The sequence below is a fragment of the Dreissena polymorpha genome, chromosome 6, assembly GCF_020536995.1.
Source record: "Dreissena polymorpha isolate Duluth1 chromosome 6, UMN_Dpol_1.0, whole genome shotgun sequence".
Taxonomy (NCBI): Eukaryota; Metazoa; Mollusca; class Bivalvia; order Myida; family Dreissenidae; genus Dreissena; species Dreissena polymorpha.
The window spans coordinates 9098515-9125795 of NC_068360.1; the positions used below are offsets into that span (position 1 = coordinate 9098515).

Below are 27281 nucleotides of genomic sequence, written 5' to 3' on the forward strand. Positions count from 1 at the left end.
TTAAAAAATTTAACATGTCAATTCACGTTCTGTGGTGCGTTTTAACTCAAAGAAAAACAGCCTCAAAAGAAGTCATTTGGTGGGCTATGACTCTTCAAGAAAATCCCCCAGTAATTAAAAAAAAAAATAATATTTTTTTGTATTGTTTAATTGTTTTAAAACTTTCCCGTACAGATAGTAAAATCCCGACTCGAACGATTCCCCAATACATCCGTTTCAACTCGACTCTATTACTGTATACTAAGTACTATTCAAGTTTCTATTAAATACCGGATAATCCCGTTTATTCCGTTTTAATAAATTACTTTCTGGTAAATATTTACGATAAAAGCTGTCAATTATTTCTTTAACACAAACATTGCCATTTTTCTATAGTATCAAATAAATTTTAAGTGACTATTTATAGATTGATGAAATATTGCCTCTGAACATGCGTCAATCCCCTGTCGTGTTGTGTGCTTGTTAAAACGATACACGCACGCTTTCTATGCAAATGATGTGACGTTGTACATGCTTTATAATTTTCGCGCTCTTTTTAATTGAGAAAAAGATTCGACACAAAATAAATTTGCACTGCTAATTTGAAGCAAAAATATTTTAACGCTGCGGTAACATTTACATTCGGAAGTGTGTTTCGGATTTAAAACGTGTTAACATTGATTTACGGGAATGGGTTTCGGATTACAAATTTAATTATTCCCATTTGAGATTTCAACAAATATTAACAGTTGCATTATGAATTCAACGATAATTTGTTTAAACACTTTACGAGTCGATTAAATGTTTGACAGAATTATGCATGAAATTCACGCTGTCCTGGAGGATTACGGCCGGTTGCCATCATCAGTCTCTTAAGTATCCATTATCGGATGAAACATTTACAATTGTGCGTAAGTAATTCAACGAAAATTTGTTAAAGCCCATTGTGTCGAATAAATGTCAGAAAAACGAGGTGAATCAGTTCTATAAATGGACATGATGAAATATACATGTACTGGAATTAAATTGTGATCGCATAATTGTAACCAGGAGTTATTTGCACAACTTACTCGCTATAAGTAATTAATTGTTTACCACTTGCAATTAATTTCTCGTATTAACTATGAGTCATAGGTAACACTTGTTTACAGTAAAAAAGTGTGATGATGCTGCCCGAAACCGTCTTTAATGTACTGCTCTAGTTACCGGTTTTATATTACGTAAGTGGTACAACTTCTTGCTAATCAAGCTGCGATAAACTCTAACTTTGTGCCAGACGTCAATGAAAAATAATGGTTGATAGTAAACCATGCCTCATATGCATTTGTGTAACCGATTGGGCGATGAACATCACAGTCTGACGACTGGAAAGTGACATGATACATCCTTGTCAGCATTTAAATGACTGTGTAATGTGGCTAGAATAATCGATATGAGCGTCATGCTATTCTCTTATCAGTGGAATATCCATTACCTGATGTGGTGTTTATGGCGATTACTTGTGAAAGTAAGTACCGAGTGCTCTTTTAAAACAGGGAATATTGATAAACCGATAGAGAAACCTTGATTTTTTTTGACAATCTCCACTTTCTTTTACTGAAAAATACACTGATCAGAAAATTTCAAGCGGCCCAGGGACTCTGATTTCGCAATTCAAGCGCCCTGGCGAGGGATCGTTAAATGGCCTGTGGAAAGCCCTGCTGAATGCTCAGGTGAGCTTATGTGACCGGTCTTTGTCCGTCGTCCGTCCGTCCGTTCATTAACATGTGATCGTAAACACTCTAGAGGCCACATCATTGTCCAATCTTCATGAAACTTGGTCAGAAGCTTCGTCCCAATGAAATCTTGGTCGAGTTTGAAACTGGGTCGTGCCGGGTCAAAAACTAGGTCACTAGGTCATAAAAGAGAAAAAACTTGTAAACACTGTAGAAGTCACATTTCATGCCCAATCTTCATGTCACTTTGTCAAAATGTTTGTCTTAATGATATGTTGGTTGAGTTCAAAAGTGGTTCCGGTCCATTGAAAAACATGGCCGCCAGTGGGCGGGGCAGTTTTCCTAATTTGGCTATAGAGAAACATTGTAAACACTCTGGAAGTCACAATTTTTGCCCAATCATCATGAAAGTTGGTCAAAACATTGGTTTTATTGATGTCTCGGATGATTGTGAAAATGGTCCAGTTCGGTGAATAAAAATGGACGCCAGTGGGCGGGGCATTTTTCTCTATATGTATATAGTGAAAACATGTGAACACTCTAGAAGTCACATTTAAGCCCAATTTTCATGAAATTTTGTCAGAACTTTTGTTTCTTAGATACGTTAGTTAAGTTTGATAATGGTTCCGGTCCGTTGAAAAACATGGTTGCCAGGGGGACAGGGCAGTTTTCCTTATATTTATATAGTAAAAATGCTTGTTAAACAATCATGAATTAAGGTCATGTAACATACAAGACAACTCTTCTAAATATTGCATTTAAGTTTACAGTAGTTACTCCCCTTTGATTATTAATGTTTTCATAATAATACAGACACTGAGTGTAGATTTGGGTTTTATTTATGTGTTAATTGTTATTTGAGGTTGGATGTTTTTTTTAGCTCACCTGATTGCTCAGGGGAGCTTTTGTGACCGGTCTTTGTCCGTTGTCCTTCTGTCCATCGTCCGTCCACATTTGTTGGTAAACACTTTAGAGGCCACATTTATTGTCCGATCTTCATGAGACTTGGTCAGAAGATTTGTCCCAATGAAATCTCGATCGAGTTCAAAACTGGGTCATGCTGGGTCAAAAACTAGGTCACTAGGTCAAAAAAAAGAAAAAACTTGTAAACACTGTAGAAGTCACATTTAATGCCCAATCTTCACGTAACTTTGTCTAAATGTCTGTCTTAATGATATGTTGGTTGAGTTCAAAAGTGGGGTCGGTCTGTTGAAAAACATGGCCGCCAGTGGGCGGGGCAGTTTTCCTTATATGGCTATAGAGAAACCTTGTAAACACTCTAGAAGTTACACGTTTGGCCCAATCATCATGTAAGTGAATCAAAACATTGGTTTTATTGATATGTCGGACGAGTTCGAAAATGGTCCAGATCGGTGAAAAAACATGGCTGCCAGTGGGCGGGGCATTTTTCTCTATATGTATACAGTGAAAACATGTGAACACTCTAGAAGTCACATTTTTTGCCCAATTTTCATGAAATTTGGTCAGAACATTTGTTTCCTTGATAGTTGAGTTAAAAAATGGTTCCAGTTGAATAACATGGCTGCTGCGGGGGGCAGTTTTCTTATATTTATATAGTAAAAAAAGCTTGTGAACACTCTAAAAGTCACATTTTTGCCCAATCATCATGAAACTTTGAGAAAAGATTGGTTTTATATATATCTCAGATGAGTTTGCAAATGGTCCCGATGGGTCAATAAACATGGCTGCCAGGGGGGTGGGGCAGTTTTCCTTATGTGACTATATAGAGAGAAACCTTGTGATTGAACACTATGGAATTCACATATTTTGCCTAATCATCGTGAAACTTAGTCAATATATTGGTTTTATCGATTTCTTGGACAAGTTGGAAAATGGCTCAGATCGGTGAAACGCACTTTTAAGCTCACCTGATTGCTCAGGTGAGGTTTTAGGATTGGTCTTTGTCCGCTGTCCGTCCACATTTGGTTTGTAAACACTCTAGCATTCACATTACTCAAGCATTCTTTATCAAAGTTGCTGAAAGATCTCAGTCAAGTTTGATGATAGGTTACCATTTCAAATCTTACAAAAACAAAAACACTCCCTACGCCAGAGTTTTGGTTCAGTAATGATGAAACTTGACCAGGATGTTTGTCTGGTCAATATCTAGGTCTAGTTTGACATTAGGTAAAGATTGAATGAACCGACTCCTCTCAGGTGAGCGAACTAAGGCCATCTTGGCCCTCTTGTATTAATTCCACCAAGGAGGCATGACCTGTAAAATATTGTAAGGTTTTACCTGTAATTGCACAAAATCACAAAAGATACTTACTACAAATAAAATACAGCAGTTAGGACAATACAGTAATATTTATTATTCACTACCTAGTCAAAAGTCTTGTTTTATTAGCTTGGCTGTTTTCGGAGAAAACCCGAGGTATTGTCATAGCCAGCTCGTCGTCTGGCGTCTGCCATCCTGCGTCTGCCGTCTGCCGTGCTTAAACCTTAACATTGGCTCTAAAATCAAAGTGCTTCCAGCTACAACTTTGAAACTTCATATGTAGATGCACCTTGATGACTTCTACATGCCACAAACATGTTTGGGTCACTAGGTCAAAGGTCAAGGTCACTGTGGCCTCTAAAAAACAAAATTCTAACAAGCATGAATTTATTCAAAACTGCACCGGCAGCCGAGTTGGCACCAGTTATGTGGTGCTCTTGTTACAGTGGTGACACTGTATACGAAAATTGGTGTTCAAAATAGTAAAATTCATTGGACGTACTTTCCAGTTAAAATCTACTAAGTTTCAAATTGACTGCAATACATGTAGAGTTATGTCACCCTTTCAGATGACGAGGATTTCATGAAGGCGTCCTCCAGTTTCAAATTGACTGCAATCCATGTAGATTTCTGTCCCCCTTTCAGATGACGAGGATTTCATGAAGGCGTCTTTCAGTTTCAAATTGACTGCATTACATGTAGAGTTATGTCCTCCTTTCAGATGACGAGGATTTCATGAAGGCGTCCTCGACGCTGCTCACGTGGATGGAGCGAGGAGACGTGAATAGGCGCAACATCAACCAGTTCTACAGCATGATCCAGTGCGTGAACTCGCACATCAGACGCCTCCTCTCCGAGAAACAGGCCCACGAAGAGGAACTCATGGCCATGAAGCAGAGATTCAAGAGCCTCTTTGAGGGCCTCTTGAGGCAGTGTAAGTGATGGCTCAGTTTCTCTCTTGTCAACTGTCCTGAATTTTACCACAGTTACAGTAAGTTTTTGGCATCGGAGCTGGTGTATCGACTGGAACTTCATATGTTCAACATGAGTTATTTCAGGGTTTGTAGAGGCCAAGGGCTCATGTCTACTCCAAAGTTTGGATCAACAGAGGTCTGATTTGCCTTTGTACAGTATTGTTTGATTTTACCAAGTGTACCATCAGTTCCCAGGTATTGCATATGGGCTTTGGAGAATGCCATGTAAGTTACCAGAAGACAAAAGCTAGTGCTCCTTTGAAGGGGCATATCAAATGTATTTAAAAAAAAAGAAATGTTAAAGCTTTTGTGCAGTAACATGCATTTTAAGTATACCTTTTATACTTTATTATGGATGATGTAGGTGTCAAAACTACAGGTAGTAAAAACAGGTATTAGTTCAATATACATTTTTGGACATGCACTATTTTCTAATAACCAATCTGATTAAAACATTTGTGCAATCGCCAGACCTCAGAACATTCCAAAAATAGATGATCTCTGATTAGAACAAAACCTAAATATATTATAACTCTAATAAAACCTGTTTTTAATTATTATTTTTTTTTTTTTAAACAATTGATATGTCCCTTCGTAGCTTGTGTTGGCCTAAGGCATATTCAGATGTATTGTTGATGCCTTTCAAGACAGATCTTCATAAACATGTAATACATGTACATAATTCAGTGCTCCAGCTAGGATTTTAAGACATTTTCTATGATAAATAAAACTGATCAGATTTTTAAAAAAGGCTTGGGTCCGAGAGGGCTGGGTAAGAAGTTGGGACAAAAGGGAGCTGTGTACTTCTGTTAAGGCCTAGCTGGAGCACTGAAAGTTTGACAGCTCTAGACTGAAGTGGTACCAGAAGGATGAAAATGGGCAAGAAGAACGTATCTGCGCGAACAAGTCCTGGGCGTTCTGTGCTTGGTTTGTTATATTTATTTGTATGTTGAGATGATGTTTTTCTCTTTTCCCTCGCTCCACCAGTCGATCAGATAGAGAAAGTCTTTGTGGTGGCACAGAAGCAAAGGAACTGGGATCACTTTACTAAGGCCCAGCGAAAGAACGTTGAGATGTGGCTTAAACAAGCAAAGGTAGGTGGGCGCCGACCGACCATCTGCTGCGATCATGTGACCTCTAAATGTTTCTTTGACTTACAAGAAAATGGATTTTAATTTATTGCTCTATTGTATAGCCAGACCGTCACTTGAGTTGAATAAAAGACTAAGAAGGTTAACGTGAATTCTTTCCTGATGTTTCTGGAGCTTCATTTACCATATTTTAACATTTCATACACATTTTCAGTGGCATATTTCACAATATGATTGAATACAGTACTGTTATTATTAATATACTTGTCTTAAATTAGATTTTTTTTCTGTTAAAGTAATTTCTTGTAAAAGTGAAGAATTGTCAGCTTTCCAATAAATATTAATTAAGTCAACAGAAGCATGATTTTCACAAAAACAGTACCTTGCACATTATTATATTGTGTCATTTGGTACTGTTTGCGTAAAAATCGCAGAAATAAGAAGCCTGTATAAAAAGGGGGGCAATTTTATGCTAAACAGTGGAACATCAGTAGTTTTTGCACTTTTGTGACCATATGAAAGTTTATACATGATCACAGCAGATTGGGAATGGAAAGTACATTTCCAGTTAACAAAAGAGAGTGATGATGGAAGGCCAGTCAGGAACCACTAGTATTTGCTGCGAGTATGATCGGTCTGAACTTAGACTCTTGATTTTGTTGCCTAAAAATGTCATTTCATGTGTGTTGACTACTCATTTAAAAAAAAGATCTGCATTTATGCAATATTGCGTTAAAAAAAAATTGCCATAGATTTCAAATAGGTATGATTTAAAGAATATCTTCAAGACCTTGAATTTGAACCTACATTTTGATGGATCACTGCACAAATATTCTAACTCTGTCTTGTATAGCTGATATGCAGCATAGAAACTATGCCAACTTTTTCTATAATGCTATAAACCTGTTGTGGTAATTGATTGAGTAAAACAAAGATCAAGAGTCTAAAGACAGTTTGGACGCATGTAGGGGCCTTCTCAATGTTCTCAAGTCACGAATGAGAACATTTCCAATATCCATATACTAGACTTGCTCATTTGTAGTTATTTGTAAAAAACTGGTTTCAAGGTAATAAGTCACCTAATATGTATGTAAAGTAAAAAATGCAAATAAACATTTGAAATGTCCATAGAAACATAACCTAGTTTAAATACAGGTGAAGAAGGATGATTTGTGTGAGAGTAGTCGAATATAGTTAATTAATGTCAGATTGATTAGTCTTATTAATACATTTTGTTGACTGTGCTTAAGACAGTGGAATGTTTTGATATATCACGGTTTCATTGTCCTCATGTTTGCTTAACCGTTTCCCCCATAAGTGAAAATGGCTATGAGTAACTCGCAGTCTGTTCAGGTTTTATGCTGTTTGCTGCTCATTAGTATCTAAGGGTTGGAAATGGAGCCTTTAAAACTTGAATTTTGTAAGAAAGGTCTTTTATTAAATAAAACTTTCTATGGGACTTCAAATGTGTCAAAATACCTATCTAAGTACTAAAGGGATAAATAACCATAGTCTTAAATATACATTATTCAAATACATCTTTGCATAGACATGTAGTCTCGTCTCTTTTATTTAATTAAATGTAAGAACACTAAATTGCCAATCCAGATACATGAAAAAAGCATTCTCATATTTACTTCATGTGGATACGGATCCAGACATAAGGAAAAGCAGCCTATTGGTCAATTTAAGCTATCAAAAGGTGAAGTATTACAGGTTATTTACACTTCTCCAGACATTTGAGATTTTGGTAAGTATCAAGTCAGGCAGAGAGAATGGTTGGTACAATCCTCGTTGGTATGGTAACAGAGCTGTCATTTTTAGCTCAGGGAGGAAGCAGTGTACTCAGGCAAGAGCCGCAAGATGACCAAGTGTATAACAGAACAAACCCTAGGCTTATACTACACTTAATTTTCTTGTACTTGAGGTTTTCGAGGTGATGGTAATGTTGAGGGATATACTGGGAAAAGTTCTGAAGGTGTCCATAAACACAAGTGTGAACTATCAATTAAGAAATACAAATGTTGATCTTAATAGTAAATATACCCTTACAAAACATCAAGATAGTTCTTAATTATGATTGGACAAAACAATAGCACTTTTTGCCTTATGAGCTCGAAACGTTTATCATTTTATCTTAAGTTATACCCAATTCTTGTGTCTAACAACATAATGACATAAACAAACATTTAGACCACTTTTGTTCCATCAGTGCATCTTATAAAGTAAAGATGAGATTGGAGTTTCCCAGAAAATATAAGAGCCAGTAAAACTATATGAGCATTACTGTGGGATACGAGGACTTAATCTTTTCAGTGCGGGAACCGAATTTTGAAGGCCTTTTCAAACAGTTTGGATCCAGATGAGACGCCACAAAACGTGGCGTCTCATCTGGATCCAAACTGTTTGCTATTCTGATAGTATTCTTTGAAAAAAATCGAAGAAAATGCTAATTTTAGAAATTCAGCAGACGACATTTTAGCAGAAGACAAATTACCCAGCATGCAAAGGGTTAATGCATGTGCTAAAAGTCTTGTCCCTGAATAGCCTGCGCAGTTCTAACAGGCTAATCAGGGACAATACTTAAAGAAAAAAATAAGATTTTTCACTAAATATGCTGCAAACTGCCCAGGCTAACCTGGGACGACACTTAACGCTCATGCATGAAGCCATATTAATGTTCACAGGAGATAAAGCAGTCTCAGCAGGATGAGTTCCTCAGTGGTCGCCAGGAGGACGAGATGGAGATGTCAGAGGAGGACGACAGTGGGGGGCCCTCCAACAGCAAGAAGGCCAAGAGGCCTGATGTGAATGAGTACAGTACCAACCAGTATGTCGAGAGTAAGTACCAACCAGTATGCAGAGATTAAGCATAGCAATTTTAAGCTCATCTATTTTAAAAAAAAAAATTATGAGCTATTGACATCACCTTGGCGTCGGCGTCAGCATCTGTGCGGCGTCCGGTTAAGTTTTGTGTTTAGGTCCACTGTTCTCATAAAGTATCAAAGCTATTGCATTCAAACTTGGTACACTTACTAACTATCATGAGGGGACTGGGCAGGCAAAGTGAGATAACTCTGGCTGGCATTCTGACAGAATTATGGGCCCTTTTTATACGTAGAAAATTGAAAATTTGGTTAAGTTTTGTGTTTAGGTCCACTTTATTCCTAAAGTATCAAAGCTATTGCTTTCATACTTGCAAGCTTACTAACTATCATAAGGGGACTGTGCAGGCAAAGTAATGTAACTCTGACTGGCATTTTGACAGAATTATGGCCCCTTACTACGAAAATTGAAAATTTGGTTAAGTTTTGTGTTTTGGTCCACTTTACTCCTAAATTTTAATTTTACTTTTGAAAGATCATCTAATAATTGACCACACCCTCAAACTATACCCCCTCTCACCACCCTATCCCCCCAGCCCCCCCTCCCCCCAAAAAACATGGTTAAAAAACACAAATATTTCTGAAAGACCGTCCAAACCATCCCACCCTAGAATCCCCCCCCCCCCCCCAAAAAAAAATTGTTTGCATTTTTTTCGTTTAAAAAGAAAAGTAGATGAGCTATTTGCACCCGCTAGGCGGTGCTCTTGTTATTTATTTGAGTTGATGCCGTATTTAACAGAGTTTCAATCATTTCATGGTGCTTTGTTTATCCAGAATACAAACATTTGAAATGCTAGTTCAGCCATGAAATCTCTGTTTGAAATCAATAAAAATATCAATGTATGTTCAAGTAATTATACCTCCACAAACGAAGTTTAGGGGGGTATATAGGAGTGAATTTGTCTGTCGGTCGGTCCGTATTAAGTGTCCGCTCTCTAATTCAAGTAGTTTTTATCCGACCTTCACCAAACTTGGTCAGAAGTTGTATCTAGATGATGTCTAGGTCAAGTTCGAATATGGGTCATGCCGGGTCAAAGTTTGAAGACCAAGACCAAGTTTGAACATGGGCTGTCTGGCCAAAACTAAGTCACGGGTTAACTTAGTGCGTTTTTTAACATTCAGCATGGTGTCCGCTCTCTAACTCAAGTAGTTAATATCAGATCTTCACCACGCTTGGTCAGAAGTTGTATCTAGATTACGTGTCGGTCAAGTTTGAACATGAGCCATGCCTGGTTGAAAACAAGGTCACGGGGTCACTTAGTTGAGCATGGTGTCCGCTGTTTTTTGTGAAGACAACATGCAAAATATTCTGTGTCAATGCGGCATGTGGGGGTATTCTTTACGTCTGTGACAAAGCTCTAGTTTTTGTTTGATATGCTTAGTAGGGTGACATTAATAGCAGTGACCTAGTCCCTTTGTCAGTCATTCTTTTTTCAGTGTGTTTTTCTAAACACTTTCAGATATTTACCAGATTTTTAGTATGTAAGTCAACCTGCATGATCAAGTTTGAGTTTCATGTCAGTCAAATTATTTTTAGCAAATGCTTCCATATATTTGCCTGATTTTTGGTATGTGACTCCGTCTACATGACTTACAGATCAAGACTGAGGTTTGTTCCATTGATTTTAGAAGAATTTATGGGCCTTGGACTAAGAAATTTTCTTTAAAATAATACTTTTCCTGATTTTTTTGGAAAAATGCTGTCAGATACTGACCCTATTTTTGGCAAAACGAGTTCAGATCCCTATTATTGCTGTGTGTGTCTACCTACATGACCTACATAACAAGTTCAAATGTGTTTCAAAGAATTTTTACCAATGTACATGCTAGTTTCAGCCATGAAATGTGTATATGAAATCAATAAACGTACCTGTTTATGTCTAAATTTAATTGCATTTCTTTCTTTCCCTCGGCGAATGCAGAAGAATGAAACCTTTGCGTTGTCCTTCACCAGTCTGTCTGACACTAACTAAAGACTTTACCATGAAGATTCTTTTTGTGCTCCCCCAAAATTCTTAATTTGGGGGGAGCATATAGTCGCCCCTTCGTCTGTCTGTCCGTGTGTCCGTCCGTGTGCCCGTCCGTGCACAATTTTTGTCTGGGCTATTTCTCAGCAACTAATGACCGAAATTCAATGAAACTTTATGGGAAGCTTCACTACCAAGAGGAGATGTGCATATTATCAGCGGGTTCTGGTCGGATGATTTTTCACAGAGTTATGGCCCTTTGAAATTTTCTTTAAAAAAATTCTTGTCCCCCCCAACTAATGTGCCCTCAAGACGTTTCCTTTTATCTGAATATATAGTGCAATATTGTGCCAAAAAAAACCTTTGGGGAGCATCACCCATCTCCGACGGTTTCTTGTTTCTATAGATATCAATGAGGAGAAGTTCCATGCACAAATTTTAACAAAGAGGCTAATCAGGGATGACACTTTCTGCCTCAACTTTAATTTCACAAAGAAAACCCCCCCTCCCCCCCCCCCCCCCCCCCAAAATAAAATGAAAAATCAGAAAGAAAGCAGAAATTTTTGTCCCAGATGAGCTTGTACAGTCTACACAGGCTTATCTGGGACAACACTTAACACATGTGCATTAAACTGAATGTTACCAGAACATGACACATATATTTATAGTGGAGAGTAGTCTAGCAATAGTTGTGTTAAAGAATGCAAAGCTTTCTAAAGCAGCAGATTAATGACCAGGGCTTGCGCTGTTGTTGGCCATTTGAGCCATTTGCGAAAATATTGACTCTTATTTAAAAATAGCTTGTTAATAAACCAAAAAGCTTAACACAAATATTTCTGAATTAAATGCATTATATTTACAGTGGCGAGTCGTCTAGCCCTTGTGAACAACTTGAAGGATGAGAACGATGAGTTGAAGTGTCAGCTGGAGGTGTACAAGAACGAGGTGGCCGTACTGAAGCAGGAGACTGGCACCTCCAGCACGGACAGGGAGAAGGAGGTCCGGTCTCTACAGATGGCCATGCAGGGCATGCAACAGGTGCGTGGGCAATGTGGATTGTTGAAGGTTTCAGTTGGTGGGGAATGCTGATTGTGAACGTTTCAGTTGAAGTAATAAATGGGTGGGGAAAGCTGAATGTGAAAGTTTAAGTGGGTGGGGAATACTGATTGTTAACATTTCAGTGGGTGGAGATTGATGACTGTTTAAGTTTCAGTGGGTGGGGAATGATGATTGTAAAAGTTTGAGAGGGCGTGGTAGGCTGATTGTGAATGTTTTTTTGTGGGTGCAACAAGTGGGTGGGGCATGCTGATTGTGAGAGTTTTATTTTGTGCAACAAATTGGTTGGGAATGCTGATTGTAAAGGTTTTACAGATGGTGGGGAATACTGGTTTTGAAAGTTTCAGTGGGTGAAACAGGTTGGGCAGGTAGGCTGATTTTAGATTTTGAAAATGTAAGTGGGTAAATAAGTGGGTAGGGAATGCACCTTGAAAGATTCAACAAGTGGGTGGGGAATGCTGATAGTAAAATTTTCAGTGATTGCATAAGTGGGTGGAGATTGCTGATGATGCACACATTGGGTTGGGAATGCTGTTTGTGTGATTAAGCCTTTTAACTTTAAGTTTTCGAAACCCGAGGTATTGTCATAGCCAGCTTGTCGTCCGCCATCCACCATGATAAAACCTTTACATTGGCTCTCAAATCAAAGTGCCTTCAACTACAACTTTAAAACTTCATATGTTGATGCACCTTGATGAGTTCTACACGCCACACCCATTTTTGGGTCACTAGGTCAAAGGTCAAGGTCACTGTGACCTAAACAAAATTAAATAAATTCTGACAAGCTTTCATTTATTCAAAACTGCACCGGCAGCCGAGCCTTGGCACCCGTTATGCGGTGCTCTTGTTTTGGATTAATATTTTTTGGTAAGAACTTTGGTATGCTGTTTTTATGGTAAATGACTTCAGACTAGGCTCTCAATAGCCCTTTTCAAAATTTCTTGTACATATCATTAGAAGAAATTTTGTAAGTACACCAAAACAGATTTATTATAAGGTTAAGGTTTTGTCGATTCTCTTTAATAAGTTCTATTTCGCCAATTGTACCATCTGATGCTGTTATTGCTGTTTTTTCCATTATAGCAACTGATCACGGTCCGTAATGAACATATGGAGTACAAGAAGAAAATGGAACAAGAGAAATCCTCCTTGGTGCTGGAAAAGCAGATTGCCTTGGACAAATATGAGAACCTGAAATCTGAGAAACTGAGATCTGAACAGCAAGGCACAACAAGCAAAAATGACGAAGATAACCAGACGGAGGAAAAAGACAAAGCAGTAAAATATGTTTGGGTAATTTTGGATAAAAAGCAGGCTTGGTACTATTCAGGTCTAGTCCTGATATCAGGCTTTTAAATTCTTGATTTTCCTTATATGTTTATATTGAATAAACAGATTTCATGCTTTTAAATTCTTAATTTCCCCTGTATGTTCTTATTGAATAAACAGATTTCATGCTTTTAAATTCTTAATTTCCCCTATATATTCTTATTGAATAAACAGATTTGATGCTTTTGAATTCTTAATTTCCCCTATATATTTATATTGAATAAAAAGATTTCAGGCTTTTTTTAATGCAACATTCAGGTTTGACATGTCTTAGTAATTGCCAGCCAGAACCGGGCTTAAAGATAATGTCTGGAATAAAAATGACCCTCATTTTGGAAAATGGATTTTACTAGCAATCCAAGTCCATTGAAACAAATATCAAAAGTTATCAATTAATAGGAATAAAATTCATGGCACTCGTACAGGATTCCTTCCACCTAATTTTGGTCTATTATATGACAGTGTGTACTCTGTGTTAAGATAGTTATGAACCAAAATCAGATGTGTTCTTGTACCCCCAAAACACTAATTCTTGGTATCCATTGAACAGTCTTAATTTGGTGTTTCAAATGTTCTGACAGTAATTGTCTGTATTAACATTTTATCATACATTATTAAAAGTGACTTAGATCTCATATCAATGTGATTGTTTCCTTGTTTCATTAGCAGACTGACCAGTCCAGTAAGGTTGGGGATGACACCATCAGCAGCACTGGCATACACTTCTCTGACAAAGAGGCACAACTTGTTGGTACGAGGGTTTACTTTATAACATTTTTATTATTATTTCCTTGGCGAAACAAACCAGTTAGAAGGGGCTTACTAATTGACGATCTATTGCCGTGGTTTAAGTATGTAAAGCATATTGACACTTTTGTCAGTTGTGATATATACTGCCTCAGTGCATAAAATAAAGTATGTGTGATATACAACTTAGGTGCTATACATTTTGGCTGTAATAGCCTTCCCCTATACAATGTTTCCTGCAAATAGAACATATATACAAATTTCCTCATTAATCTAGCTGCCTACCACAAATATATGGGGCCATTGTCTAGTGGGTCCATGCTTATAGTAAATTGTAACACAGATCTCTATAACTTAAACAAAATAATTTCAAGGTACAAGCAGGAATTGCCTCTTGTAAGTACCAATGCTAATTTAAATCCGACAAGTAAAGTTAATAATGATTGTTTAAGAATTGTTGTTGGCACAATATTGTTTGTAACCCTAGTTGTTTTTATAACACAAATCTAGCTTATTTTCGATAAAATACATCCCTACAACTTATCCCATATTTTTCTATTTCCGTCCCTACAACTTATCCCATATTTTTTTATTGCCGTCACTACAACTAATCCCGTATTTTTCTATTGCCTTCCCTACAACTAACGCCATTTTACTCTATTGCAGGCCTGGTGTGCTGCTTCCTTCACGTACATCCCACGGGAGCCTCGATTGACTACATCTGGTCGTACCTTCACCGCCTCGGCGTATCGTGCCGGGTGAGCGAGCTGGAAACCCTGCTGGAGAAGATCCCTGTCATCTTCCGACAGGAGCTCAGCGGAGTCGGGGCGACCATCGAACGTAGATGGCACTTCACAGGATACAAGAACCTTAGCCCTACTACTGGTCTTTAATGTGTGCGGTGCCGTGGGGTTGAACTGGTCATTTTGTTAGTGATAGTCTTGTGAGACAAGCACTCAAAAGCGAAATGTTGAAAGTATTGTTTACTGATTGAAAGATGTGTAGCGATGAAATGAATGATACTGTGAAGTCATTTACATCCGTTGACATATCATGGTTATGAAAAAAGAACAATATCGTCTGCAAGTCATGGTTATTCGAAAACTTGTTTGTGTTCATGTTTATTCGTGGATTTCTGATTATGGACTAGAAAGAGAAAACAGAGAAATTTGCTTTGGTCATTTTTGGGGGGTATTTTTGTAAAAATTGTGGATTGGTCCAACCAGGAAATTTACGAAAATTAATGTCACAGTAATAATAATGATTTCACAGCACTTTGAAAACTGAATACAGAAATGCTTACACGTTTTCTTATAAAACTAGTTTAGAAGACTGTACATCAGGAACCTTTTTGGATTCAGATATAATCATGTGTTCAATGCCAAGATGAAGGGTACATTCTGAACACAGAAGTATTAAACCTTGTGGTTTATGTTGGAATATGTGAAATGACCGGGTGTAATAAAACCATTGTTTATGCTTTTTGATAATTTTTGATTGTATAATTAATTTTTATGAAGTATTTTGCATAATTTTATTAAACATGAATGATAAAGACTAAAGCATTATGTTATATCCAGAAATGACACCCCTTGGCACATTTAGATTTTATTCCTGTCCAATGCCATTGTATAGCGTTTGCTATTATGTTGAATAGTAACGGGCAAAATGCTAAATGTAAAAATTCTTCATGATTTGAATTCCCAGAATATTCGACCAAGTGCCATATTGCACCGTACAATTGCAAGTTAAGTGTGTATAATTTACAAGTTATTGATTTGATTCATTTGTTAAGTGCATCTTAATTGTACAACAATACAGAACTGTACATGTAATTGTCTTGAAGAAGTTCGCATACCAAACAATGGTCTATTTGTATATTTACTGGTGAGAAGATACTCATATTGCCCATTTTTGTTTCATTGTGTAGTGTACTATCTAGTGTTTGTAAATATGCCATGTTTGATTTTACACTGTATCATCGAGACTTTCAAACTAGGGTTGTTGCAAAAGATTTATGTAAAAGTGAACTATTGCCAAAGTTCCCCATAAAATTACCTACAATTACACAGTCGACCACAGACAAGTAATCAAGGACCAAAATGTACATACAAAAAAGATGCTTGTGAATCATGCAAGCAAATTTAATTTTGTATTAACTCTTTCAGTGCGGGAACCGAATTTTGAAGGCCTTTGCAAACAGTTTGGATCCAGATGAGACGCCACAGAACGTGGCGTCTCATCTGGATCCAAACTGTTTGCTATTCTGATAGTATTCTTTGAAAAAAATCGAAGAAAATGCTAATTTTAGAAATTCAGCAGACGACATTTTAGCAGAAGACAAATTTCCCAGCATGCAAAGGGTTAAGAAGTACTACTTGTATGTATGACTGTAATGATTTCTTGTTGTTGTTATGAGGGATCATTTTTAGTTTCTGAATGTTGTAAGATTAAATATTTTTTGCTTAAGACAAATAAAACATAAAGGAATAAGCATTGTTGTCAATAACTTTAGGAATAATGTTCCATTTATTATTGTTTATTGGTTGATAAACAATTATTTGGGATTTTCACTAAGATTTGTTTATTGGCTGCTTAACCATATTTGTGATTTACATGATCTTACATAATATTTTAACTGCGGAAAGAGTAGCTGTGGTTTTAGCTCACCTGAGCACAATGTGCTCACAGTGAGCTTTTGTGATCGCCTTTTGTCTGTTGTCGGTCATGCATCATGCGGCGTCAACCCTTGCCTTGTAAACTTTCTAGAGGCCACATTTATTGTCTGATCTTTATGATATTTGGTCAGATGATTTGTGCTAATGATATCTTGGACAAGTTTGAAAATGGTTCCGTTTGATTGAAAAATACGGCCACCAGGGGGAAGGGTTGATTTTCCTTAAATGGCTATAGTAAAACCTTGTTATAACTCTAAGAGGCCACATTTATTGTCAAATCATCATCAGAAGATTTGTCCCAATGATATCTTAGACGACAAAAATGGTTCCAGTTGCTTGAAAAACACTCTTGAGGCCAAATTATTGTTCCATCCTCATGAAACTTGGTCAGAACCTTTTTTCCCAACGGTATCTTGGACGAGTTTAAAATTGGGTCCATTCGGTTGAAAATCATGTCTGCAAGGGGGCAGGGCATATTTCCTTATATGGTATTACTTAAAACTTGTTAACACTCTTTAAGTCACATTGATTATCAAATCTTTATGAAACTAAATCAGAACATTTGTTTTAATGACATCTAGGATGAGTTCAAAAATGGTTCTTGTCTGTTGAAAAACATGGAATTAATCCTTATATGGCTATAGTAAAACCTTGTAAGACACTCTAAAAGTTACATTTATAGTTCACTCTGCATGAAACTTGGTCAGAACATTTGTTCTAATGATATCTTGGGCTGCACAGAACAGGTCTGTTCCTTTGTATCTCAGGTGAGCGACTTTGAGCATTTCAGGTTTTCTTGTTCAGCTTGTGTGCTCACTATTTAGACTCCTTTTTTGTTGGTTATCAACCTGGTCTAGCGGATATCAAGGATCACAAGTGTTCATATATAAGATATTTTCACAAATGGCTCTGCCTTTTAAGTAATGGGTAAAAGATCAAGATGACAGCTGAGTGTATTACAATATTGGTTTCCGCAAAATGTCTAGAGAACACCGTAACCTATGTTCATCAAACTTGATTGGCTGGTAGGAAAGATGTATATTGGTTTTGAGAAATTTAGGTCAACCTGTCAAAGGTAAAGTTTTAAGAATGTGTGAAACATTAACAGTATTTTCACACAATATCTAGAGAATGTTCAGATTCATTTATATGAGCTGTGCTCTGTGAAACAGGCTTGTAATACATGTGCGTTAAGTGTCGTCCCAGATTAGCCTATGCTGGAACAACACTTTCCGCTTTTTATTATCTTTCTTTGTTTCAAGCAAGTCTTTTCTTAGCATAAAACCAGTCTAGGTGGAAAGTACGGTGCCTGATTAGCCTGTGCAGACTGCACAGGCTTATCTGGGACGATACTTTATGCAGATGCGTTAAACCTCCTTTTCACAAAGCACTGCTCATGTGATCTTTGAGAGTCCTAACAAAGATTGAGATTCCTGATAAAGACTTCTAATGATGGGGAAAAGCAATATTTCAAGACTGCAATAGTCCTGCAGGACGAGTGCCTTACCATTTTTACTCATCCTGCAAACACATGCACTCAAATATGTGTGCAATAAAGATTGCAAGGGGTTAATATGACTAACAGGGTCCTATATCACTGCTGATATGCTGTGTTCTCAGATTATTGTTGCCAGCTGATCACAATTATATTATACTAATAAATCCAGTTTATTAACTTGGCGGTTTATGCCTTTAAAATATAGATTTTAAGACTCGATACAAGTGACTTTATGATCGTACATCCACTGATTTGTTTTTCTTTTTTTCAATGTTTGCTTTCTGTTTTGGACCTTTCAACCTTCCCCCCATCCCCTTTAAAGAACGTGTGTATGTCTGACATTTTACAGACTAAATTCATACTGGTTTAATAACCAAAATAGCTGTTAGATTGGGACACAGTTTTCCATAGCAACATGCACCTGCTGTATGAAATTAACAATGACAACTTCCAGTCCAATCGAGTTCTAATTTCGGAATAGATATGCATTTAGAAATAGTATTTTTAATTTATTAAACAAAAGAGTCTCACTAGTCAGAAAATACATGTTGATAACTCGTCCTGTATGGCGAGAGATTTAGGTAAATTCACTCATCCTAAAAATGTGGAATTTTTGTCCCCTGCCTATTGGTTTTCAAATTAAATGTTTAGGTTAACGGAAACATTTGCTGCAATGTGAAGGGGAGGATTATAGGTTTTACAATTCTTTTGTTATTTTAGTAAGTAATTGTCTTATACAAAGAATAATAACAAACACAATAAATAAAACATACTGTCTGATAAATGTTCATGTTTATTTCATGCTTTTTGACAATAGGTCATACATATTTAAATATAATCAAGAGTTGAACAGTCAGACACAAGTCAGCTTTATATTTGTTTAAACTGCATGTATCTACTTTGACATTAACATTTGTTGAAATAAAGTTTTTTCTGAATACCTTTAAAATGTTTGTCTTGAACTTAATGGTGTACACTCCTAAATTATAAAATAAACTTAATATAAATTTCAGTTCTCGTCCTAACTGGAAATCATGTTAATAACCACATACAAAATTACAAGTAGTCCATACAATCTATGTATGATGTATATATTTTGACAAACCCACCATGCCAGTTTTACTGAACTTGAATTAGTCAGAATTTTGTTCATGATTGCTTACGAAAAGACTGCTCAAATAAGGCCCTGATTGCCTGTATAATTGCGAATGGAATAAGTATTTATGGTGTCAACTCCAAAGCAAGGTAGCTTCAAATTTCAATCTTGCACTGTTAAATAGGTCTTATTAAGGAATCGGGTATAACAGCTTCCTTTGGAACTATGCAAACATAAGTATCAAGTATCAAAACAGTTCTTTTCATGCTAACTTAATCCTAAGTTAGTGACTGGATGTTTCAAGTTTTTAAATGGTGGAAGTCAAAGGCAAAAGTGTTCCAAGGACCATAATTTGTTTAGAACACTTGCAATTCTAAGAACTAACTCTTCAACACTTATATATTTCAAGGACAATAACTCTTATTTAACACTCTTACATTTTAAGGAACACAACTCCCTTAACATACACACATTCAAATGACCATAACTCTGTCAACACTGACATATTCCACAGGCAATAACTCCCTGGATCAAGTGTGTGTTGCGTTCTAAGGTCCATAACTCCCTGTAAAAAGTTGTGTGTTGTGTTTTAAGGTCCATAACTCCCTGTACCAAGTATGTGTTTTGTTCTAAGGTCCATAACCCCCAGTATCAAGTGTGTGTTGTGTTCTAAGGTCCATAACCCCCCATATCAAGTGTGTGTTGTGTTCTAAGGTCCCTAAATCTGCGTCACAAGCTCAGGAGATCCCAGGCTCTTGTTTTACAATGGAGACTTGAGTGGATTGATCAGGGGTGGTAAACATGTGCAAGGTGTTCATTTGCACTTGAGCGGTCTGGGCCTGAGAGCTTGGCATCACGACGATCTTCTGTGCGACAGACGACGGATTGACCAGACTTTGTGGAGTGCCAGGTAACACCTGAAATGTATTTAATATTTATTGCAACTGTTTTCAGACCGTTTATAAGCTATTCATAAAAAAATGACAAGATTTATCAGTCACCAGTTCATATTAGTATGTGATACAAATATGATATGATAGATACTTGATAGAAAAAAAATAGATGTTTTGCTATGCCAAAAGCAAGTTTTTTTCTTTTTCTTGCTTGAAAACCTGTAAGTTTTTAACTCTAAATCTTAAAAGACAAAAATATTAGTATATTCAAACTAAGTTGAGCATCAATATTCAAGATAACATACCAAATTTAATACATCTGGATGTTGCATTTTTAGAGATGTAAATTTTTGCTTACTAAGTTAATAGTAACAAGAGATGTGTTTGTCAGAAACACAATGCCCCCTACGGCGCCGCTTTGAAGCCATATATTTGACCTTTGACCTTTGACCTTAAAGAATGACCTTGACCTTTCGCCACTCAAAATGTGCAGCTCCATGAGATACACATGCATTCCAAATATCGAGTTGCTATCTTCAATATTGCAAAAGTTATGACCAAGGTTAAAGTTTTGGGACAGAATGACAGAGGGACAGAATGGCAGACAGACAGGCCAAAAACAATATCCCCCCGATCATTCGATCCGGGGGCATAAAACTATTAATGTTACAGAAGTTAAAGGGGCATTACTTTTGTTATTGTTTTGACAGTAAAGATAAACATTGTCCATTCCTAAATTCATGTAATAAGGAAGAATGCCTTCAAGTTTGTTGTATGTTGAAAAGGGTAGGAGAGTGCCTGCAGACAAGTTTGAGTAAACAGACAGATCAGTTTACAGATCAGTTTACAGATGTCCATGGTGACTCCAGTATATATCCCCTTTTACCTTGTAATGTGGGGTACAAAAATATTTTCAAACTGATTTAAGGCAGCTGTTAAAGCCTCTATAACGCTCAAAATCAATGAAAATTTTGTAAAGTATTTCGTAAAATAAAGTTTACACCTAAACAATCAGTGTTCCTTATAGCAATAGCCACAATTTAAACGCTAAATGTGGTATGATTACATAGATTTTTGTAGATACAAAATGCTTGTTTTTATTTATTTTTGACACAATTAATTCCATTTTAATTTCCCACGAAATATCTATTCATAAGACACACAAACACTAAAATGGTACCATGAAAGTGTTCATCTGTCATATGAATAGATATTGTTGCAGGATATTAAAATGGAATTAAATATGCAAAACAAATAATAAAAATAACCATTTTGTATCTACAAACATCTATTTTACCAGACCACATCTGGCGTTGAAATTTCGGCAATTGCCATAAGGAAACTGATTTTTAATTTTTTAACTTTTTTTTACAAAATATTGTACGAAAGTTTCGTTGATTTTGAGTAGTAATGGGGCTTAAAAGTGTTAATTGTTTCATTTAAAACAAGTATTTGAATTGTTATACTTATTGGAGAATTGCCATGACATATTGTGCATTTCAGCTTATTTATTCCTGGTTCATTTTACTTCACAGTGAGCATAAAAATCTGTTCTATACCTTTACAATGGAAGTGCCTGCAGGTGATTGCATGGGCATAGAGGCCCTGGGTTGTTGCATGATGACAAACTTCTGTCCGGGAGTGGAGCCGATACTGGGGGTGGTGGGGGTGCGGGGGATGGCCAACCCGGCTGGGAACTGGGCAGATGTGGGTGTCTGAGGCGTGGACAGGGAACCTGGACCACCAATCAGTATGTGGGACTTGGCCTAGAATGTGAATACCAAACACTTTACTACACAACTACCAAGGCCATTGCACATTTTCGTTTTAACTAAAATTAGGATATTGTTTAACATTTTTGGCTAACCAATACTTCAAAATTCAGAATAAAAGTGGATAGGGAAATGAACTAAATGTAAGCAAATATTTTTAAATTGTGTTTTCTGTTTGTTTGATTCTTTACCTTCCAATACCCAAAATTTAGGCTATAATTTTAGACAAATATATAATTATAGAATGGGAATCTTGCCGAAAAAAAATTACCCCAAAAACCCAGTATTATTCATGTTGAGGCATGTTCTTTTATTGATATTAAACTTCAGAGGAGTAAAATGTAATGACCTACTTAAGAATGGCCATACAAGCTTCACAAAAACTCTTAATCTCTAAAAAAATTGCCTTAATTTTTTAGATTCTACTTTTTAGCACAGTCACATCTTATTTGACATAAGCATACATGTATGGTTTTGCAAAATCCTCTGATTTCTTGTACCAAATTTTTAAATTCATCTGCTATGTTCTTTTCAAACTTCTTTTTTTCTGGAGGACTACACAAATCTTCAGTTATTCCAACATAGCCCATTACATGTTTACCAAATATACATAAAGGGAACCAGCTCTAGCTGCTCCAGGTTATGAACAGGAATCTTCAGTTATTCCAACATAGCCCATTACATGTTTACCAAATATACATAAAGGGAACCAGCTCTAGCTGCTCCAGGTTATAAACAGGAATCTTCAGTTATTCCAACATAGCCCATTACATGTTCACCAAATATACATAAAGGGAACCAGCTATAACTGCTCCAGGTTATGAACAAGAATCTTCAGCACATTCAGAGAAATTCAGGATCCAGTTATATGTAAGATACTTTTCTACTTTTTACAGACTGACAGACAGATAAAAGAGAAACTAATTGGCTCATGAGGGACGACACTTTCTGCCTAAACTTGTTTTCTTTTTGTTTAGAATAGACTTCCTTTAAAGGAAAAATTTCATAAGAGCCCAAAGCCTTGTTCCTGATAAGCCTGTTCAGACTGCGGACTGCATAGGCTAATCTGGGAGGACACTTTACACACAATAAGCCTGTTCAGACTGCGGACTGCACAGGCTAATCTGGGAGGACACTTTACACACAATAAGCCTGTTCAGACTGCGGACTGCACAGGCTAATCTGGGAGGACACTTTACACACAATAAGCCTGTTCAGACTGGGGATTGCACAGGCTAATCTGGGAGGACACTTTACACACAATAAGCCTGTTCAGACTGGGGATTGCACAGGCTAATCTGGGAGGACACTTTACACACAATAAGCCTGTTCAGACTGGGGATTGCACAGGCTAATCTGGGAGGACACTTTACACACAATAAGCCTGTTCAGACTGCGGACTGCACAGGCTAATCTGGGATGACACTTTACACACAATAAGCCTGTTCAGACTGCGGACTGCACAGGCTAATCTGGGAGGACACTTTACACACAATAAGCCTGTTCAGACTGCGGACTGCACAGGCTAATCTGGGAGGACACTTTACACACAATAAGCCTGTTCAGACTGCGGACTGCACAGGCTAATCTGGGAGGACACTTTACACACAATAAGCCTGTTCAGACTGGGGATTGCACAGGCTAATCTGGGACGACACTTTACACACAATAAGCCTGTTCAGACTGGGGATTGCACAGGCTAATCTGGGACGACACTTTACACACAATAAGCCTGTTCAGACTGCGGACTGCACAGGCTAATCTGGGATGACACTTTACACACAATAAGCCTGTTCAGACTGCGGACTGCACAGGCTAATCTGGGATGACACTTTACACACATGCATTAAAATTCAGTTTTCATAAAACAAGGCTCAATTAATCTTGAGGTCAAAATATAAATTTCCCTGATGTCTTATTTTTTAAATTTATAATCAACCAACACAAACAAAAAGCGGCTTTCCCTGATGTCTTTTTTTATACTTATATTCAACCACCACAAACAAAAAGCGTCATTTATAGTTGTATACCGTACCGGTGTGATCTGCAAGGTGGGTTTCTGCTGTGTGGAGGTAGACCCCACGCTGGAGGTAGAAGAGCTCCTCTCCTTCATCACAGCTGCGTGTAGAAGGGGGCCCAGGTAGCCGTACTCTGTCGTATAGTCCTCCACAGTGTCCGCCAGGGCTCGATGGGACTTCAGCACAGGTGGGATGTACTTCTGTGGAAGCAAATGAGCTTTATTCTTATAAAATGGGGTTAAATACATGTGCGTAAAGGGCTGACCCAGACTAGCCTGTTGTGCCTGTCATTCTCTTCTTTTGAATGCCAAGATTCCTAAATTATTGTTGTTATATTTACTTGAAATTTATTAGGAAAATTGTATCTTCCAACTCTGAAGAGTGTCTCGGATGACGCCCCTCTCAAGTTTTTTTTTTAATAAATAATTTTTAAAAAGCTTAACCCATTTATGCCTAGCGTCTAGAAAAATGGCCTTGGCAAACAGCGTAGACCCAGATGAGACGCCGCATGATGCGGCGTCACATCAGGGTCTGCGCTGTTTGCTTGAAGGAATTTCTGTAAGAAATATTCTAAATATAGAAATAAATATACTAGACATCCCTAATTTTGGAAATAAATTGATCCACTTTAGAAGGATGGGAGAGTCCACTAGGCATAAATGGGTTAACAATTAAGGATACTCTGAATTAAAAGCTGGTTGGCATCATTTGCACTAGGTCCTTATTACCAGTAAATTGAGTTATTTGTTCACAGATTAATTGTATCACTACATTAACATGAATGGCAAAGAAAATAAAAGATCTTTAATCATGATCATTATATGAAACCATTAATAAATGCAATTAGCAACATTGGAACACGCCAAATAAGCAAACAAGTGTAAAATCAAAATTTTATTTCATTAAAAGTCTAATGATTGGTAGTTCGAGAAAAAAAAGGAAACTTTCGTAAATAGAAACACATTATAACCTACCCCTGCCACTTTCTTGATGTTCTCAGCTGCAATCCTGTCCGCACCGTTGATGATTGGACCCTCTAGAGCAAGCTTCACTCTATCCCCGATCATCAGAATGTTGGGGATCACAAAGGAGTTTATCACCTGAACATGATACAATTACCAGTTCATATGTTATTATTTTGAAATAGTTATTTAAAACAAGAATCTAGTTCTGTGTCTGACAACTAAACAAATTATAGAAGCAATTTGTGCCGGTGCTAGAGAAAATGGTTTATCCAGAGAAAATGGTTTATCCAACATCTTCTGTCGCAGATAGAAGGGTTCCAATATTGACTGGTTGTTTTATTGCCATCATGATAGACTGAAACTAGCAGATGTCAATACAATTAACAATGTGCTTTAAAATTAACAACAGTACACAAATACTGTATTCCTTTTTTCATTATGCAAATCATAAAACCAAAATATGTTTTTATCAAAATAATAAAAAAACGTATTAAAAATTTTATGCCATAAAAACTTAATGAATTCACATTAATTGCAAACGAGAATCTTTTCATGACTATTGAATGAAATTTAATTGATGTTCTTTAATAGTTTACAAAAATCTTTTCAAAATATATAGCACACAATTAGATGTAAATGGATCAACAAAGTTTTTTCTACAAACCCACTTAATTTATGGGTACACACAATGCTGAACCACAGTACCAATGGTAATTTTTAATTTTAATAAGATAATTACATGTAGGTTACATATTGCAAATGATGTTGAGCAGATTTTAAATGGGCCAGCTTTGTTTGTATCCACAAATTAGTATTTTTTCTTCAAAATCTAGCAAAGGCCTGAGTTAAGTCCATTTCATAGGGTCTGAAAGCATAATTTATCACCTACCTACCTCTGGCCCTAGTTCCCCCAGGCCCGACACTGCCCCATATCTAAGGCACCTACCTCTGGCCCTAGTTCCCCCAGGCCCGACACTGCCCCATATCTAAGGCACCTACCTCTGGCCCTAACTCCCCCAGGCCCGACACTGCCCCATATCTAAGGCACCTACCTCTGGCCATAACTCCCCCAGGCCCAACACTGCCCCATATCTAAGACACTTACCTATGGCCCTAGTTCCCCCAGGCCCGACACTGCCCCATATCTAAGGCACCTACCTCTGGCCCTAACTCCCCCAGGCCCGACACTGCCCCATATATAGTAGCCAGGGCTGCCTTCTCTGAGCGCAAGGCTCGACAGAACGTCTTGGTTACCCTAGGCTGAATGTTGTTCACATTGTTGTGGAAATTCCTGAAAGATCACGTACAGTAATGTTGGATGCTTGTGGAATGGAACTGAAGACCAAACACAGTTGTGGTTTATTGCAAAGTGATCCTTACTGGCAAACATTCAACACCATACAAAGTAAAGTAACCATTAGTTACTGTTAAATCAATATAAATCAGTATGCACATAATTTTTTAGCAAACTGTTTCTTTAAGACAAGAGGGTCAAGATTATGAACCAGGTTTCTTATTCCAAGTTAAGAGCAACACCCTCTGACTGGGAATTTGTAACAAATCAAAACGATATACAAAATTTGTATGGAAGAGGGTTATGTAACAAACATTTGCCTGTAATTATATTGCAATCCAGCCAGTTTGTTCTTGCCAAGCAGATTTTGAAAGTTTCTCAGTAGTTGCATACTTGCATTTCTGTCTGTAATTATATTGCAATCCGGAAAATTTGTTCTGGCCAAGGAGACTATGAAAGTTTCCCAGTAGTTCCATACTTGCATATCTGTCTGTAATTATATTGCAATCTGGCCAGTTTGTTCTTGCCAAGGAGACTATTAAGTTTCCAAGTAGCTGCATACTTGCATATCTGCCCATTGAGTCGGGCTGCAAAGTCTCTCAGGGCCCAGTGGTTGTCCACGTCTGGTCTCATACACAGCTGCTTGCTGACGATACACGAGATAACCCCTGGCAGGAACTCGTGCAGCTGTCACAATGTACACAACAACAACAACCTTAGTAATGTACAAGATAATGTAAAAGCTTTTGAAATCAGGGCTATAGATAACAAGCGTATTTGCATTATTACACATTAAAATAACCAAAAAAGTAATTAAATTCAAAACAAAGCTACAAAAATGCAAATAAAAATGTAATAATGTAATTCTTGTGAAAAAACCTTGGGTCCCGAAATGCTATTCTTACAATCACAGGGCGTATTTTACTAGACTGGTTATTTTCCGTACAAAAATGTACCGGATAGTTTATATGAAGAAAAGAGGGCAGTCTTTCCAGCAGTTATCAATCTATGGGGTAATATTGTAATTATTTGATACCCGTCCGATTTCTACTTTCATTTTCAAGGTATTCAACTAAAAATGA

At 37.2% G+C, this 27281-nt stretch overlaps 3 protein-coding genes across 6 annotated transcripts in view; 1 reads left to right on the plus strand and 2 right to left on the minus strand.

The window, feature by feature from the left end:
- LOC127836195 (ecto-NOX disulfide-thiol exchanger 2-like) overlaps window positions 1-16478 on the plus strand; it is a 37127-nt gene extending 20649 nt beyond the window's left edge. The window contains exons 10-16 of one of the 4 annotated variants that reach the window (XM_052362674.1): window positions 4658-4870; window positions 5898-6004; window positions 8689-8842; window positions 11716-11891; window positions 12993-13202; window positions 13905-13989; window positions 14652-16478. In XM_052362674.1, the coding sequence (XP_052218634.1) occupies window positions 4658-4870; window positions 5898-6004; window positions 8689-8842; window positions 11716-11891; window positions 12993-13202; window positions 13905-13989; window positions 14652-14878 (1172 nt within the window). In that variant the 3' untranslated portion in view covers window positions 14879-16478. The remainder of the gene's footprint in view (window positions 1-4657; window positions 4871-5897; window positions 6005-8688; window positions 8843-11715; window positions 11892-12992; window positions 13203-13904; window positions 13990-14651) is intronic. The other 3 variants (XM_052362675.1, XM_052362677.1, XM_052362678.1) reach the window with 3 other exon arrangements.
- LOC127836198 (mannose-6-phosphate isomerase-like) overlaps window positions 1-27281 on the minus strand; it is a 244469-nt gene that overhangs the window by 38403 nt on the left and 178785 nt on the right. The window lies entirely within an intron of this gene.
- The window catches only part of LOC127836196 (transcription initiation factor TFIID subunit 6-like), a 29552-nt gene continuing 21207 nt past the window's right edge, over window positions 18937-27281 (minus strand). Inside the window, exons 8-13 of the mRNA XM_052362679.1 lie at window positions 26762-26886; window positions 26064-26196; window positions 24915-25040; window positions 23958-24140; window positions 21710-21916; window positions 18937-20174 (exon numbers count right to left, since the gene is read on the minus strand). Of these exons, the coding sequence (XP_052218639.1) occupies window positions 19995-20174; window positions 21710-21916; window positions 23958-24140; window positions 24915-25040; window positions 26064-26196; window positions 26762-26886 (954 nt within the window). The 3' untranslated portion in view covers window positions 18937-19994. The remainder of the gene's footprint in view (window positions 20175-21709; window positions 21917-23957; window positions 24141-24914; window positions 25041-26063; window positions 26197-26761; window positions 26887-27281) is intronic.